Source organism: Vicugna pacos, chromosome 7 (genome assembly GCF_048564905.1).
Source record: "Vicugna pacos chromosome 7, VicPac4, whole genome shotgun sequence".
Lineage (NCBI taxonomy): Eukaryota > Metazoa > Chordata > Mammalia > Artiodactyla > Camelidae > Vicugna > Vicugna pacos.
The window spans coordinates 42782913-42801780 of NC_132993.1; the positions used below are offsets into that span (position 1 = coordinate 42782913).

The window sequence follows — 18868 nt, forward strand, 5'->3', positions numbered from 1 at the left end:
GTAGTAAGTGTGCCCACGTCCAGCTCCTCGGTGCCCCTCTTAGGTCACCCAGCCCTGGCTCACCCAGTGCTGTTCACAACAGGGTCTCCCTGTTCACGTTCTTCCTCCTCCTACAGGCAGAGAACCAGAGAAGCCAGGCCTTAGAAATGACCACTCTCTCCTCACCTGTCCTACTTGCCCGAAAGGTGTGGCCTTATTCTGGTTTTTTTGTTGTTGTTTTTTCTTAACAATGCATTGCATTGAGGTGGCAGGGATTTTTAAATTAAAAAGATCATAAAAAGTCAATTTGGTTACCAAAAAAAAAAAGGAGGAAAGAAAATCATGTAAGTTATTCTGTAATGACCTCCCCATGGTCCTGTTAGGCCTGATGAGGCACATTCTCTGGGACCCTCAGGAGATGAATCAACTCTTTCAAAAGCACTGGGGTTGCATTCAATGAATTACTCACTGAAAGGCTCCCAGGTATCCTGAGAGAGAGAATGTCTCCTCGTCTCCTCACAAACTCCTCATGTTCTCCCAGGGAGTGATGCACACACAGAGAAAGCGTGGTCAATTACACAAACGAGGCAGAAGCCGGCTGTGTATAAATTCAGCACCATAATTGCGAACCCTCCCCACGACAATCAGGAGCGAGGGTGGGGAGAATGGGAGCTTAATTTTGGCGTCCTCCAGTCTTTTCCCAGTTTTAATAGGCAACACTGGCATTTTGTTTGCATGCTTCTTGCATTTTAATCCCCCAAATTCCTCTCTCCCCAGTTCTGTGTTGGGCATTTTTAGGGCCCCTTGCGCTGTGAGTAGTCACCAAAGCCCCATTGTAAATTGCATGGCAGGGAAAGTTGGAAATGTTTTCATGGGCTTTTCAGAACTCTAAATTTCAAGTTTTTTGTTTTAATTTTAACCTTAATCTTACCGCCTTGCTTATATCTTTCTCACTACCAACTGTCCTTCCTGCCTCTCTGCATACACCTCCAACTGCAGGGGTGGGTGGCAAATTCCCTGTTGAAGTCAGTCAGAGTTCCAGACACAGCCATCGCATAGAATGAAGAGTATGGGGAAACTGGCCCACGATCTTTCTCACCCTTTCCAAGGGAAAAGAGAGTTCCATCTCAGACTTTACCAAAATAAAACTTCACACCCTGAAGGCATCATGAGCAGACTTTTCATTCCCAGCAAGGCAAAGGATTAGACCTTTTCTCTGATTACTCAGTAAGGAATAGAGAATCAGATAACTTCATGAAGACTCCCACAGGCAGCTGAAAGGGAGGTTTAAGTGTAAATCACCGAAAAGTACCCTTTCACAGTAGGGACTTGTGTCAGAGCTTTTATTTCATCAAGTTGTTGGGATCTCATTAGGAGGGGGGTTTGTCGACGGTTTGGAATTGAATTTGAACCCCTTCCAGCACGTTGCATCAAAGCCCTGGGATGCTGCGTCTTGGGCTGACATTTGCCTGCACAGGGTATACTCGGCTCTGAGCTGGAGGGCGTAAATGTCGTGCCTTTCCAAGGGAGGACATCTTTGCACAAAACAGTCATGTGGATAAACAAGTGTACTTTTTTATAGCAAAAGGCAGATCTTCAATCTTAAGCAAAATATTTGTTCCCCAAACGCTTATCTAAAAATGTAAGAAGAAATAAATTAAGCCTGAAAAAAATATAAGAATTCTATTCCTCAGTGACATCGGGGGCTCCTTTTCCTCCTGCCGTCTAAAATGGAGGCATTTCCCCCCAGTTTCTCTTCTCAACGCTGTCTTCCCTCTCCCTCCCCGTGTGCTCTCCTGCTTCCTCTCTGGATGTATGGCTGCTAAGTCTAAGTTGCTCACCTGTTTGTTTCTACCCCTTGGATGTCCCACTACCGTTTGAAACCCAGCATATGCAGAACTGAACTTCTATTAGCTTTAACAGCACCATCCAATAGAACTTTCTGTGATGATGGAAATGTTCCATTTTTATGCTATCCAGTATGGTTGCCACTAGCCACATGTGGCTATTGAAATTTAGATTAATTAAAACTAAATAAAATTAGAAATTCAGTTCCTCGGTCACCTTAGCCACATTTCAAGTGCTTAGTAGCCTCATAGGGCCAATGGTTGTTGGATTGGGCACCACAGATCTTGAGTGTTTCTGCTTACATCTTTCCCCCAGTATTTTATTAGCTGTGGGTCCTTGGGCAAAGTACCTGATGTCTCTGCTCAATTCTCCCATCTGTAAAATGGGACAGATAATAATCCCTGACAAGGTGGTTGTGAGGATGCAGTAAGGTAGTAGTTACAAGGCATCGAGTGTAATACATACTGTAAAGGCTTTTTTAAAATCGTAGATCCTTTTCCCTTCTCCAGTGTTAACTTCCAAATATCCATCTGGAGCTTAGATAATGTGAAGTCACCAGAGCCATTATGGCTCAGTTTGCCCATCACAGGGAACACCTGAAAACACTGTAAGTTATTGGAAAAGTTCTGAGCAATTCTCTGCAGGTGGGTTAATACAAGAGTGCCTGGTAGGATCTAGCAAAGATTCTTCTAGATTGTTGGCAGCTATTTTAGTTAGGATATTAACCTTGTTTCCCAGGGCGTAATGACAAGAGAAAAATCCCCAGGAAACTAGCCTCTGTAGGAACATTGGGAGATGTCTCCATCTGCTTCGGTGAACACTGGTGGGGAGCAGTTTGGTTTGTGAGTGTGAACCTGATGGAGAGACACCCTGGGCAGCAGAAATGGTCTGGGTGTTGGGTGCAGAGGTGTCCAGGGCCTTCCGGGAGAGCAGGGCTGCAGTCCCACCCCCGGAAGCCGTCGGCCGTGGACCAGTCCTGCACGCTCATCAAGCAACGGGTTTAAAAAGGGGCTGCATGTTTTAATATCCTGGCTGCAATCCATTAAAGCTTTAATTACACTAATTAGGGATTTGGAATAATCAGGTTAGCCAGCCTGAAATGGGGGCCTGTGCTCTCTGTGAAGAAAAGCTTTGCTAAATAAACCAGCAGGATAAACAGGATTGTAGGGGCACATGTATTTCTGGGAACCAGCTGATGCTAAGGATTTGTGCATGCTTTTGGCATGCAAATAAAGACTGCTCGTTGTAAATCCACAGACGGTCTGGAAGCCCCTCCAAGAAACACTTCATTAGCAGTTAAAATTTTCAAGAATGTCACTGTATTTAAACACACACACACACATCCTGAATTTTTTTTTTCCCCAAATAACCTGTAAAGTCCCTTTTTGAGGTGGAACATATGAAGGAAAGGTGATTAGGGGATCTTGTAAAATACAAATTAATTTTTAAGCCATACTGAGTAGTAATTTTATGTTATTCCCTTTTCCCCCTAATTTAAAGGACACCAGAAGTACCATTATGATATTCAAAGCAGCTCACCATCCGACATGATAATGGGTCCCCCAGAGCTAAGCATTGGGAGTCATTGGCTCACACATTCAAAATTAATAATAACCTTTGATGTGTCATGCAACAGTATATACTCTATATAATAGTGCTCAAACTCTGAAAGCATTATAGTTTAGCTCTGTGCGTGACACAGGGAGAGAGAGAGAGAGAGAGACCTTGCAATTAGGCCACTAACCATCTTACTCAATTTTGAAACTTCATTGGGCATTTCCCAGGGACTATGTTAAAAATTTTCCTTTTTCTCTTGCTTCTATTTTCCCTTTTCCCCATATATTTTTCCAGTGATTCAGTAAACACAGATGAGAAATATATGATGATAATCGTGGCCTAAAAAGGGAAGAGGGGAGAAAGTTTAACTAAGATGGCAAAATATTGATGGCATGGCAGTTCATCATATGCGTCTCTCTAGTTTTGTGTGTTTTTGAAATTAGCTCTAATAAAAAAATTTTAATTATCACCACCCTCAACCCCGTCATCCTCTTTCCCCCAATACTGATGCATGGTTTACAGTCTACCGAGTATCTTTAGTAGTCCCAAGCTTCTTGAGTTAACTCAAGCAGGAAGAAGAGATGTGGAAGTTCAGACCCCTTTGATTTTTTTTTTTAGACTCTTACTTTTTAATTAATATTAAATCTTATGGAATCATATTTAGACTAGTCAGGAAAAATCAGGACAGATGGTAGAGAATCTTGAATGCTGAAATGAGGGATTTAAACTTGAATAGGTAGGAAATGGCTTGTACACTCTAGATTATCATACAGTGTTTAAATGTTTGAATCATTAGAATTTTTGACCATGGAAGTAAGATAAAACTCTTAATCTGTAATTTATGTGTTTACATGAACAACCTTAATTTTATTCAAATGTTTGTGTGTGCCTGCATACATGTAAATATTTTTCTGGAGACAGGATCCAAGACTTTCTGTTTTCTCCCATCCCTCCTTCTCTCTCTCTTCCTTTCTACCTTCTTTCGCCCTCCTTTATGTATTATCCTGTTTCTAAGCCACATTCCTGCTTGAGTTAACACAAGATAAGGAAGAAAGTGGGTAAATGGCACATTTTTAGAAAAGAGTCAAATGAAATAATTTGAATAATGTTTAGCACTTTGAACTAAATTCTGTATATATTTGTCTGCATTGTATGTTAATCACCAATGAGGCATTCTACCTTCAAATATATTCTAGTCATCTTCAAATGTTGATATAGTTATAAACATTATTTTAACTTACTTTCTTGACAAATGGAATACAGTAGCATAGAATTCAAACATGTTTAATTAGATAATTCTAAATTTTTAAAAGAACGATAAAATTAAACCACAAGATTTCTAATTCTAGCTATGCCACCTAATCTCTGTGTGACATTCACCAAGTCACACCCCTTTGATTTTTTAAAAATGATTATTTAGTCCTCAAATGTGTGTGTACTTATCTGAAGAAGCAAATACTGAACCACATTTACCAAGTGGAAGCCTCCTAGAAAACCGGGAACACCAAGCCGTTTAGTCCAGAAGCAGTTTAACTGAATTTTTGCAACAAAAGGAAAGAAAAATTACTTTGAAAACAATCAGCCTCCAAGGCCTGTGAGACTTGAGGTCTATCAGCTTGTCGTGCCCCCATATGTATACTTTATAAAGGGACAGCCCATGTATAGAAATGACTTTGCCCTCAAAATAGTTTCCCTGCCCAAGTGGATTAATCCATTTAAGAAGAAAATTCTGTTGACTCCAGTCTGTTCCCAAACAATGCTGGTCTGACTGCTACTCTCGGTCTAAGTGAGTCACATCTACAGAAATAAATTGAACAAGCACTTGGCCTTACATTTGTACTCATGAATGCGTGCTGTTACCTGAGTGTGCACTTAGTAACATTGCTTCACTTTGGGGACAGCTCTCGTCTTGGTCATAGTCAACTTTCTCTCTCAGCATTTTGTTTACTGTCTGCCATTGTTGCTCCCTGATAGTCAAAAGATGGATAATATATGCATCAATTGAGTTAGGATTTGCCTCCGCTGGGATATTAATGGAAATATAAGTGGATACTGGGGGAAACATGTAAGTGAGAGATGGGGCACAAACTTTCAGCTTATGTGTCACTTTAATTCATGGATAGTGGCAAGCAAGGGCCTGGTGAAAAGATTCTAAGGCTGAATCCAGAAGCAGCAGAGACAGAAGTGCTGTGATCCAGTCACAATGGCCCTCATGAGCTGACTGGACTGTAAGTGGCATGAGAGCCACTGTGTGTGCCATCGTGGCATAAGCAAGCTGTCCCTAGTTGGACTCCTCTGACATTGAGAGTTCGCTACCATCCCACGTGCTTCCCCTCCTCTTTCTCACCCCAAACTTTCCTTAACCAGAGCCCTCATGTGCACCCCGTCCCCTGATGCTAGATTCACCCCAAGTCCCTCATCTTAACTAAAAGTTGACTGTCACCCAGCCCACCTGGTCAGAAGAGCTCACCTACATCATGGCAGCATCAGAGAAGGACTTTTCTTTGACTTTTGACCCCAGGCTTAGATATCTTTCTAAGTCCATCTTAGAACGGACTGCCTAGGTTCCCCTAACAAATGACCTCTTATGGAGGAATTATCCAATCAGATGGCTGTTACATTTTTAACATAATTCCTGGGTGAGAGTCAGGAGAACTGGGCCAACACCCATGGAAATACCAAGACTCTGAGTGGTCTGACATATGTGCAGTATTATGTGAGCCAAGTGCTTTTCATGCACTTATTCAACAAGATCTTGACACAAATGAGGTGGGTGTCTTATAAATGAGGATCCCAAAACTACAGATGGTAAAAAATTTGCCCAAGCTTGAATACCTAAATCAGATTACAAGTTTGCGTCCAGAATCTAGACTTTCAACCACCAGGCTGTGTTCACAGCTGTTAATGATACTGAAACTAAAACTCCAGAGACTCTAAATCCAATTTTTTTCTTAGTTTTTAAACTTCTCCCAGCTCATGAGGAGAGTTATGCATCATCTCATTAGCTGTTTACATGGAAACCTCAAATAACTCATTTAATTTATTTCCAGAGGAGGCAAAACAAGAAAACTCAAAAGCTATTTGTAGTTTTGTACCACAAAACCTCATAAAATGGCATTTCTTTGTTTTGTTCATTGGTTGTTACACGAATGTCAAATTAGCAATGAAAACCATGTGCGAGAAATAGCCATGGTTATTTCCAATTGGATGGAAGTAGAAGAGGAATGGAAAGGATGATAGAGAGTTGCCAAGAGAGGGATATTCCAGTTGGCTGTCAAACCAAAGATTTGTGGGCATCGTTTTCAGAAGTGGTTTTTATTCTTGGCATTGACGATGAAAGAGACCATGGTTTGCTCTGTTCAGGCTAAAGTAAATCAAAATTAACTGCTTCACTGATAATTTATGCTGACCTGTGGCTTTAAGTAGTGATTGCTGGAACTTGAACCAGAGCTTTCGTTAAGGTAGATTAACTATCTCATTCCTTAGTTGTGAAAAAATACCCAGTATTTATTGGGAATATACAAAGCAATGGTATTCAGGGATGGGATTTTGTTCATTATTGCAGTTATTCAGCTTCCGCGCATGAATTTCATTTGAGTGCTAAAATTCCGGGAAAGAGATTATTGGTTTAAAGAAGAAGGAAAAAAAAACTAATTCCTAAGCACTATTCACAGACAGCTAGCTACCAGTCTTTGAATGATGCTGTTCATAAGTGTGTTCTGCAGTCTCCACATTTCCTGGGGTGGGCAGGCCTGGGAGTAGAGGCATCTAGTAGCCGCTGCCCCTCTGTGTATCCCAACAAAGGGACACTCCATTCCCCTTTCTCCCGGCTCTTGGAGAGGATAAGCTCCTGGATTTGGGTGCTCTGTATTTGGCTTCTTTCAGTTTGCCCAGCATGTTGCAAATGATTCCTAAATTTAATAGTTCAGGGTTCCTTGAGACTGAATTTTTAGCAATGGCAATGATAGAAAATAAAGTTAGATATTTTTAAAAACTTCTATCTAGATAATAATTATAAGCAATATATTATTATGAACAGTATATTACAATGTACATACGATGTGATTGCTAAATAATGATAAAAGTAAATTTTGTATTGTAATGTCTCTGCATCTCAAAAAAATTTAAATTTCTTCTTCTGTTATTTCTATTGTCATTATAATCTCAGGATAAAGAACAGTCTTTCTCATGAAAGGATTATTTTATCCCAAGATTAAATCCTTCCTGTATTTTATGTTAAAATGGCTTTTTATTTTTAATGAGAGGCTGGTGATGGTAGATGATAGATAAGATATACCACTTGGCAGTAAACATGGGTAGCTCAATATTAGTTATTAAATAAATATTTTTAAAAGTTTTTGATCATTTAAGCTATACCATAGGTGCCCTTAAAAAAAGAAAAATGGGGGAAGTTATAGCTCAGTGTTAGAGCATGTGCTCAGCATGCACGAGGTCCTGGGTTCAATCCCAGTACCCCCATTAAATAAATAATAAATAAATAAGCCCCCCAAAAATTTTTTTTTAAAAAAAAGGAAAAATATAATCACCAGGAGAGTAGATAAGAGGAAGGTCACCTCTTCCCTTGTCTTTTTTCCCCTTATCTCTTTCTCTTTTCTGCTATCCCTGTCCCCAAAAATAAAAAGAAATAAAATAAATAAATTAGCTACAAGGCCTAATATGAAATTGGCTTGCCCTGGTCTTAATGTATTTTGTGCAGATTAGACCAGAACTACTCCTCAGAGTCTAGGAACTATATCCTCCTGTGTGTGTCAGATTAAAACTTAGTTTAAAAAAAATTATATATATATGTATGTGTGTGTGTGTGTGTATATATATATATGTATATATATAGTGTCACTTAATGAAGTAAATCTGTCAGTTTTGGTTTGGTACCCAAGAACAAAATCTGATTCATTGGCTGGGTACTTCACAAATTATGCCCACAACTGATGTGAATATCAGATGAAAATCACACACACACACACACACACACACACACACACACACACACACACACACCTTCACAAGTTAATTGCCAAACTGATATGATCAGATGGTGTAGGGTTTTTTCCTGGTGCTGCTTTTAGTTTTATTATTTTGCATTAAAATTTTAATAGCATGTTAAAAGAGGCTCTGAGTTTTGATGACACTGCAAAAAATTTTATGAAGCTTCAAAATCCACCCCGTAGGCCTCAGATCATGGAGGCAAAAATAGCTGTACAATGAGAAGTGAAACATAGGATTATTGGAAACGGTGCTAAAACCTTCCTGAAATCAGTGTTATTCAGGAGTCCGCATTTTCTTTTGTCTACTGAAAAGAATGTTTCTTAAATTCCTGATCACCAGAAAAGGCCCTTCTCTTAATGAAGAGGGGCAGACAAGTGATCACTCCACTTGCTGCCAGCAGGTCATGTTTCACTGGCCAGCTGTTTTAACCAAACACCTCTCAACCCCACTATGGCTTTAAGTTGCTAAATGAGACTTGCCCCATGAATTTATTAGCAGATGTGCATTCGGAAAGCCATTATTACTTTGAGACTTAGAACGGCTAGACACTCTGACATGTGGACCACACATGACACGCTGAGATGTACCCATTATTCCCATGGCCTCTTTCTAATGTCTTACGGATTGTTTTCCTCCCTTACTGGCGTTCTGTCCATACTTGTCCTGGATTTTCCATAGTAGTGGTGGGAGAAAAGAGAAGTCCCTGAGGTACTCCCAACTGGAGAGAGCAGTTGTCCTTGTCAAGTCAGAAATGCCATTGGAGCAATGAGTTAGCAGATTTGGGAGTATTTGGAACCGTGGTCTATCTGCCAGCTCTTAGAGGCTTTCCTCAAAGGCTTTCTCAGTTTCACAAACTTGTTTTCACTGAAAAATGGCAATACCCAAAGGGCCATTGAAAAGGCAGAACAAAGCTGTTTGAACTTCAGATGAAGTGGTTGGATGTGGACCACGTCAGAGCCTTGTTCAGCTTTATGGATCTCCCAAGTAGAGGGCAACCTTTAACTACGTAGGGAGACTTTCTGTCAAGTAGCTTGTGTAGATGGTCTCCTGTTGCCTGTCCTGCTAGAACGATCTTCTATAATTGGAGTCTTCTCAAGAAATCAAAGCAGAAGAGTAAAGCAGAGGAGGTGTGTGGGTTTATAGATGCCCCAGCATATTGTCCTTAAGGAGAGGAACCTCCTGTTTGTATTCCAGCTACTGTAACTGTCTTTTCAAATTTACCTATGATTGAAGCAGTGGTTTAATCAATGCATGCAGAATCAGTGATGGTGGCTCTTTGCTTTCAGAATCAGCGGAATTCATAATGGTGGAAATTATCCTAATACTCGGTAGTTAAGCTCAGAAGTAACCAAATTGCTGTGTCAGAGATGAAAGACTTGTGAATTAGGATTTCCAGAACAAAGGTGTTCACATCCATTATGACATTTGTCAGACAGCGAGTGCCAGGCCCTGTTCCCAGTGCTTTTCAGATATTAATTCACTCAATCTTCACAATAGCTCTGTAAAGATAGGCCTTATTATTTTCACCATTTTCAGGTGAGAAAACTGAGGCACAGAGAGGTTAGGTAAGTGCCCAAGGTCACACAGCTAGAGAACATAGAGGAGAAATTAGCATCTAAACAGTCTATCTACAAAGCCCACCTCTGAACTGCTAAGGTCATATTTTCAAACTGCAGGCCATAATCTGTTAATAGGTACAGAAATTAGTGTGATGGTCATGCCAGGAACTTTTGTTAAAATGAAATAGAATAGAAAAATTGCAGAGTATATCACATGTAGTAAGGATTGTTGCATGAAATCTTTGTTTCAGATATTTACATAAAAATGCTTTATCTTTGCTTCCAGAGAAGTTTCACAATTCATATGTTTTCTGATTTTGGAAAGATAATATGGTGCAAACACTGCCTATTACATAGCACTCCCTACAAGATCTGGGACAGCCCCCTGTAATCAAACACATTCAAATATGCAGTGAGGCATATGAATATTCACACTAAATACAATAAATAAAGTGTGCAAATAGCCTTTAAGCAGTTCATGTCAGAGTTGGTCTCCCCATGAGTTTTGCTGCCAAACATAAAAAAGTTGTCCAGTTTTCAGAGCTCTGGAGATTTCAGAATTGCAGATTGTTGACCTAATTACACATATGTGTGTACAGGCTCTCAATATGAGATGCATTTCTTCTAATGGATTGAGGTCAGAAAAAGTTTGAGAAGCACTGCATGATGCTATTGCTGGAATCATGGACTGTTGGAGCTGGGAAAGAGCGTAGGGGTGATATATTCCTTCTATCCATAAAGCCAAAACAGCTCAATTTTAACAAGTAGAAACACCAGGGCCAGACTGTGGGAGAGCACTGGGATTTCTGGAGGCCACCCGCTTCTTCACCCCAAAACGAGATGATGCACAGCTCAGGCCTCTGGACCACACGTCCTCTCCAGAGTCTTACAACAAGCAAACCACACCGCATCTCAGAGCTTGGATCCTTTTCAAGATTTTAAGAGAGACTCAAGTTTTGAGCGGTCACTTCGATCGCCGGCTTCTCCAAAGCCAGGGAAGCCCATTGGTTTGGCCCCAGCAGGACACTTGGGCTCAGGTGTTTGGCCAGAGAGTGAGGAGGCAGTGGGGGCTCTGCCCAGGCTCCAGCAGATTCTGTGAATTTCCTGAGTTTGTGGTTGAAACTGGTCTCCATGGACCAGCAATTTGACATTTTCCCCCTGTGGTGTTATATTCATGTTTCCACGTTTAACATGTCAGACTGAATGAACATTGTGGTCTACGGATTTAAAAGATTTATAATGGAGTCTTGAAAATTTACTTAAGGAATATGTACTTCCCCAAGCAATAACACATATTACTACAAATGACTGTATTAAATTAAAGTAGCTTGGGCATTTCTGATTTGTAGGAAAGTTAAAATTAATCTTACGGCAGTTTCGGTTTCAAAATGAAAACATGACTTTGCCTGACCACAGGTTTCCAGGCTGTTAGTCAACAGTGAATGAAACCTCAAGTGACTCTTTTTTCTTCTTTAAGAAATATCCAGTTCTCTCTATGTGTAGAAAAGTAATACCAGAAGGAAAATACCCTGAAAAATCAACCATAGTTGTATCTGGAAACTTCAAAAGTTCTGGTTCTATTTTTCTTCATAAGCTGAGTGGTGAGGACACAGATTGTCATTTTATTCTTCTTTAAACTTTGCTCATAAATATGTACACTCAGTTGTGTGTGTGTGAATTCTGGAATTTTTAAAAATGTTTTTAAACTCAAGTCACAAATCCATATAATTTTTTCTATAAGTGTCCTTTAATGAAAGATCTTATTATTATAATTTTAAGAGAAAAGCCTTTCTTGATCCATCCTTCATCTCTTCCACAATTAGCTCCTTTAGGGAGTAGTCACGGAGTCTGATTCAAATGCTTCTTTTCCACATTAAAAAAAATAATAATAATAATTACAGGTATACTGGTACATATTTAATGGCTGACTCTCGGGTTGGGGGAAAAACCCTAATTTGTAATATTCATCAGTTTCTGCGGTGTAAATACTCCTATATCGTGGCCAGTTTCAAGCTACCGACATTACATCGCTGAACAGATTCGGGAAGAAACGTATAGTAGCATACAACACCATATAGTGACTCTACCAGACAGATCCTGCAGTTTTAAGGGAAAGAATAACAGAAATAATAACAGTAACAGAAATAATAGTAGAAGTGGAGTAAAATTATGAAGAACTTAGAAACTTTGAGTATTATTACCTTTGTTTTTAGTATACTTGTTTTAATTATAAGTTCACATACTTGAATTTTCAATAATAGGTGCGTTTAACAACTGGCCTACAAAATCCCTAAAAATTTAATGATCAACTCTCACAAGCCAGTATGAGCCCACACTGGCACATTACTCTACAAGATTAGAACGCTTCCCATCACAAAACAGGAAGAATTCGGGGAGGCGGGCACAGCCAGCCTTCCCCATCACAGCCCAGGGAGGCTACAAATCCAGGTCCCCCAGGAGCCAAGGGGCCCCCCGCAGCAGAATATGGCAGACGCTGAGAGGATGAAGCCCCCTGCTCCTCCAACTGCCCCACTTTCAACATGTGAACCCCCAGAGGAATTCCCTCTGCATTTCCCCAGCCCCTAACTCTGGCCCCTTAACCCCTTCCAACTTTGAAAACATGACTGTGAAGCAAAAACAGGAAAGCTCAGGGTTCTTTGATGTCCCCACGGCAGTCTGGTAGAGCAGGAACTTTTGATTTAGTCCTGATGTGTGACTTCTCGGATGCCAGCTCCGCCACCAGCCAGCAAAGTGACCTTGAACAGGCAGGCCCCTTCACCTCATTTTCCAGTTACTGTGAAAAATGAGGAGGTTGGACTAGGTGATCCATCTTCTCCAGGTTCCTTCCTGCTCTAAAACCCCATGTTGGCTGTGATTACTGAGGGCCTCAGAAAAGATCACCACTCATGTCAAGACCCGCTGAGAAAAACTCATCAGACCACAGAGTGACATGACTTCCCAAGCCCGAACGCCTCTCAGCTGTGGGGATACAGGAGGAACATTTCTAATCCTGATGATGGAAAGATCTGGGCTGTGGTCCTTCAAGGATGTGTCAGATAGCAGCTGCCCTTGAAGGTGGAAAATGCTCAGAGCCCAGTTCTTGGCTGCAGTCTCACCAGGTTCTTTATAAACTTGACTCCCCAAATGATTCTTTACCATTGGGAATCCGCACATCTTTTGACAGACAACATATTGATGGAATGTTGCTTGGGAACTTTAGGGTTTAAGTAAGTCTCAAAAAAATAGATAAAGTACCGTTGATAAGTGGGAGAGGAACAGTGCAACACTGCCAGGGAGAAACGTGAATTTTATCCGGCACTCCCAAGGGGTGTGTATGCCCGCGCACGTGGGTGTTGTCACCGGGAGTAAATTCTGCAGCTGTGTGTCTTGGTGTGGCAAGGTTGCCATGATTTATGGGTATAGCTGTAAGTTCATAACCACCAATCCAAGGAGAAGGAGGGAGGGTGGAGGGAGAGAAGGGTTGGCAGAAGTGTTTTATGAGTTTCATGTTTAATGCTTTTAACGTGGTGCCTCATTCTCGCTTCTGGAAAGCACTTAGCAGATATAAGCCAAAAATAGATTGCTGTCCATAGCTGACCAAACCCATGCAGGGGTGAAGGTGAGGGATATGCGTGTGCATGCCGTTGTGGTGGTTTATAGTTGTTTTTATATCTGAGCTGTGAGAGTATTTATTTTATAATAAAAAGCATGAGCTGTTGATACTTTTTTTTTTTTTACCAGAATAAGAGAAGACACTGCAGAGCCTCTCCATCTCAATCTCTCTCTCTCTCTCTCTCTGGCAAGAGTTTCTTTCTGACACTCTGTGCTGTCTGGGTTGATTCCTGGTCTGCTGTTTCATAATCCATCCTTCTAGATATGAGGCACGAACCAGGTGCTTTCAGAGCCAGAAGCATGCAGCACATCCTCAGGGAACTTGGAGTAAGGTAGACAGGATATACCGACACAACCACATTTATGAAGCTTTCTCTAACATAACACCCACTTCCAACATGGCAGGCACTGCTACCTCGTTTAATCCTCACAACAGTCCTCTGAAGTCAGCACTGTTATTACCCTGTCCACTAGCAGGTGACCTTCCTCCATCAGGAACATTCAGACTCACAAGGTAACCAGGGGCTACCGGGCACACTAGGTCTCTTCAGGGGGGTTGAGGGCAGAGCCACTGCCTGCCAGCAGGGCTGCGTCAGGTCTTCTGTGAAGTTCTCGCTGGGACACAGGGCAGTCTGTCCCGATGCAGATATAGACGCCCCTTTGGCAGAGGTGGGAGCTGCCCTGGAATCAAAGTCCTTGCGACCCTCCCTGAGCATGCTCCCCAGTTCCCTGCAGGGGACTTGTTCAGGTACAAGACAGCCATGCTTAGGAAGCCCACGGCTCTGGCTTCCTATCAGGTATGGACTGATCAATTGTCCAGATGCCATTCACCAGTCCGGGGCCAGTCTTATCATAAGCGCAGTAGTGTATTTGGCATACCATCTTAGCAGTTACCAGAATTAACCAAAGATCAAAGCCTCTTGCAGAAAGGGAAAAGAGGTATGTTAACCCTTTACCTGCAGTTATTAGTCCCATTTTACAGAGAATAAACCTGAGGTTTAGCGATTTTAATCAACTTGCCTTAAGTCACATAGCAAGTAACAGAGCCAAGGATTTGAACCACGGCCTGCCTAGCTGCAAGTCCGGCTCTTAACGAAGATGCAACGCAAGATGTAAATTGTGCATTCCGTGCCATAGCATATCTGTGTTTTCTCACTGTTTAAAAAACTAACTTGAATTACCTACTTTGAGAGCCCTTGGTCTTCCTGGAAGAAGCAGTACGTGCACCCCTGGTTTTGCCTGCTCCCTGCCACCCCACACACCCAGCTGGAGAGGCTCTGCGCCGCGGCAGGTGGTAGTTGTCCTTAGAACAGCAAGAGAAAGCGCTAGTTCCTTGCTTGTCTCTGGAGTCCATATTTTGAGCAGAGGCTTATGAGGAGGGAAAAAGCAGTTTTAAGAGCAGCAGAACCAACTTTGGATCCGAAAATAAATGAGTACTGGGCTACCAGGTGCAAACAGTTCTGTTTTGCGTGATCATTCCTTTCTTCTTTTTAAATCATCACCATCTTTGTAGCACAACCTAAGAGCTCAAGACAAAGCGTGTTGCTTTATTACAGTCTGATTCAACATATAAAATCCAGTTTGTATATCTAGATTGCATTGCAGGAGCCCTTCAGGAAACGTGCACTCATGTTCCAAGTGTAAAAGTAGACATTTTAAGACACTGTAATAATATTGGAATATTGTTTCATTGGGTGTTTAAGGAACGCTGAGTTTTACCAGGCATGAGAACCAACTATGCCATTGTGTATGAAGGAGTTTGGTAGGCGGAATGTGAAGTAGGTTGGGTAAAATACTGTGTTTAAGCGCAGTGAGATTTGTTTATGATGAATTGTATTAAAATAGTCAAAACACAGTTGATGGGAGGGTGGCAAACAGAGAGGACTTGGGGCTACAGTTATGTTTTGGTTCTTAGCTTTGATGTTGGGCACAGATGGCTGTTTTATCATCTAAACACCTTCTAATACTCTATTCACTAGCCTTTCTGTCACAGTTTTCAGAAATGCAGTTGACATTTGCTATTTAGCTAAGAGAGAACCATTTCATAGATGGTTTTAAATCTCTTATTACATGAATTTATGACATGCTAGATTACAGTGCAAAAAGAACAAAGTTGGAATATTCCTAACATAAGAGAAGTGTTGAAAGAATAACTGAAGTTTCCAAAGTGAAAATTATCAGGAAAAGTCACCTGTCCCTTTATGACTAATAAAGTCACAACATAAGGTGATCTCGCTCAGTGACCTTCCTCCATGTACTAAACTCGCCCCCTCTTCTTGGTTCTGCTTGGGCAGATTTATTCAGTCACCCTGTAAATGTTGACTGACATGTGCTTGGCAGCGTGCTAGCAACGTTATAGGGACTTGAGTCCTTTCTTGTCAGTTAATGACTGGGGAGACAAGACCTTCAGTCAGCCAAGAAAGTCTTAAAAACCCAAATAACAATATGAGAATCCAGAGTAATACAGAAAAGAACCAGTTTTCATGAAGCCATATATGGTCAGTGGCACAAACAAGAAATACTACTGACTTACAGATGGAGGAAGTCTTCTCTGCCTGGGGGTGGCTAGGGAACTTTGAGAACAGGGGTACTTTCTAAGGGCTGAGCAGACCTTCCGTGAGAGGCAGCCTCATAACTGAAGGCAGTGCAGTGAGTACAGATTGAAGTCTGTGTGTGTTCATTTCCTGTAGGGAAGGTTTGCCCAGGGAAGAAAGGGTTCTTACTTTAGGAATCTTAGCACAACACACTAGAAGACGACTTCATCTCATAAGGGAAGCTGTTGTGAGTTTTTGAAATTGGGGCAGACCTGTGAACAAGCCCCTTTCCCAGGCTGGAGCATCTGTCAAACTCAGGTTCACTGTCATAATTCCTCCTTCCCTAGAGATGGTCCCAGTTACTCATGGAAGGTCTCTTCCATTGTTGCTGCAGATTCATGACGGATGCTGCCCGCCGAGAGCAAGAGTCCCTGAAGAAGAAGATTCAGCCCAAGCTCTCACTGACCCTGTCCAGCTCCGTGTCTCGAGGGAACGTGTCCACTCCACCACGACACAGCAGCGGAAGCCTTACTCCCCCTGTAACCCCGCCCATCACCCCGTCCTCTTCGTTCCGCAGCAGCACCCCGACCGGTGAGTGGCTTGGCCTTCGGGGGGGGGCGTGTGTGTGTGTGTCCACCTCTTCTTTGACCCTTTACTGGTCTTTGTAGAGTTTACTGATCCATTCATCTATTTATTACTGAAGAATATTTGTAAATTATTGTTTTTAATATGTATGTGAGAAAGGTTTTATAGGTGTTTTCAGGTCTTTACCATTTGTTATGTATGAAGTGATACAGTGTCTTAGCTTTACTTCAGCCAGCAGAGTAGATCAAACAACACTGATTACGTGTTGATTATTGCCATGTGTTGATTATTGTTGAAGCTGGGAGATGAGTACATAGGAGTTCATCATACCATTCTCCCTATTTTTGCTTAAAAAATTTTCCGTGATAGAATGATTAATTAAAAAAAAAACATCGAGTGCCTCCCACATGCCAGGCCCTGAGCTACAGTAGTGAGCCAGAGGAGACCCGACCCGCTTCGTCCTGACTGGCTGAGGCCTGGTGGAAGATGTTGGCAGTCTAGGGGCCAAAGTTACCCTCCCCCGATGTAAGCAACTGAAAAATAAAACAGGATTCGGAGCTGAAGATTAAAATCAGCTTTGTTACTGCTTAAGGCAAAACTGAAGAATAGAGCTAGGATCTGTAACAGCTGACTTCTTAGTATGTCTTCCCTGAATTGAACTTACTTCCCAAACGTTCTTTCTAAGCTTACCTGAGCGGGAGCTGACCAGAGTGCACCCTGCCCCGAGCTGAGCATGCGCAGAACTTCTCCTAAGTCAGAGATCCATTAAGTCATCTCTCCGTGGGCAACAGCCCCTCCTCTTCTTTTTCCCTTCTGAGAAGTGGAGAATATATTTTCTCTCTCCCCTGTAGGTGTATAGACAGGCATTCATCAAATAAATACACCAATAAACATAACATTGTAACCATGGAAACGCTATAAGGAAGAACTCAGATAGGAAAGCATCCAGAAAGAAGTCTGACCAAATCAGGAAAGACTTCCCTGAAAGATAAATAGGAGTCAAGTATGTAAGAGAGGACGGGAGGAGCGTCCAGCCAAGGGAACAGCATTCTGCAAAGGCTCCGTGAAGGGGAGTCTGGCAGGTCTCAGGTACTAAAGGCTGGCCATGTGACAGGGTGTTTGCTAGATGAGGCCAAGGTCTGCAAGGACCAGGGCACTGAGGGGCTTCTTAATGATTCTGGTTGATCCTAAGAGCAAAGAGAAGCCGCCTAGAAGTACACCATCACCTCAGTAGCATTGCCCCCTTGACTGTGGGTGAAAATGTTTATTTTCTCTTACAGTTTATGTATTTCTGCATTACCAAATGCAAGTTCGTGTGCCTGATGCATAGTAAGGCCAAAAAATACCAAAATGTCAGAGTTTGGAGCAGAGAAAGGTTTATTGCTGGGCCCAGCATGGAGAATGGGTGGCTTATGCCCCAAAACCCCCAAACTTCCCAAAGGGTTTCAGCTGAGCATATTTAAAGGCCAAGTGATGGAGGGGTGTCCCTGGGTATGTGATCAGCTCATGCACCATTCTCTGATTGGTTGATGGTACCCGAGGACAGGGGCTATGTGCTCATGATCTTCAAATAGTTAATTTCTTCCATTTGGTGGTGGTTTTTAGCATCTGAAAAACTCAGGAAATATGCACGAGATACTATTATCTGGTTATGTCAGGGAGGAGCTACGGCAGAGAGTATGGGGGAGGGGTCTGTCCCCAGAAGGCCTCACAGGGTCCTGCTCTGTCACACTCTTACATCCATCTTCCATCAAGGGAGGTGACTCCAGTCATTTCTCAAAGCGTGTTTCGGAATATGACTTTTGCAAAATAATACTTGGAGGAAAGGGATTCCCTAAAAAGTTTGGGGAAATGATGGGTTAGACAAAGGTAAGCTGGTTTCTTCAGTGCAGGGCTTTAATATACCTTGTTATTCTCCAAGGGGAGGATTTAGAAAGTTTTCCAAACTTAGTCACTCTGATTATGGGACCTCTTTTTCTAGGGGCATCTTGAGGGGAGTGAGGGGGCTCATGGTTGACAGACACCCTGTGTTCTGTCAGGATTGGGCATTTTGAAGACAGGATAGGTGTGGGAGGCAGACAGACCAGAGTTCCTATCTGAACTTCACCCTTTACAAATTATTAATTAGCCCCATTATTGGAGTTTTTGTGTGAGTTAAATGTGATAGCATATGCATGCATTAAACAT

General features: G+C 41.9%; 1 protein-coding gene across 17 annotated transcripts in view; it reads left to right on the forward strand.

Moving 5' to 3' along the window:
* The window catches only part of JAZF1 (JAZF zinc finger 1), a 461275-nt gene that overhangs the window by 397747 nt on the left and 44660 nt on the right, over positions 1 to 18868 (forward strand). For all 17 annotated transcript variants that reach the window (XR_012074390.1, XR_012074391.1, XM_072964775.1 and 14 more), the window contains one exon: positions 16491 to 16687. Coding sequence is in view for 15 of the 17 variants with exons in the window: in XM_072964775.1 (XP_072820876.1) it covers positions 16491 to 16687 (197 nt within the window). In the remaining 2 variants the exon portion in view is untranslated. The remainder of the gene's footprint in view (positions 1 to 16490; positions 16688 to 18868) is intronic.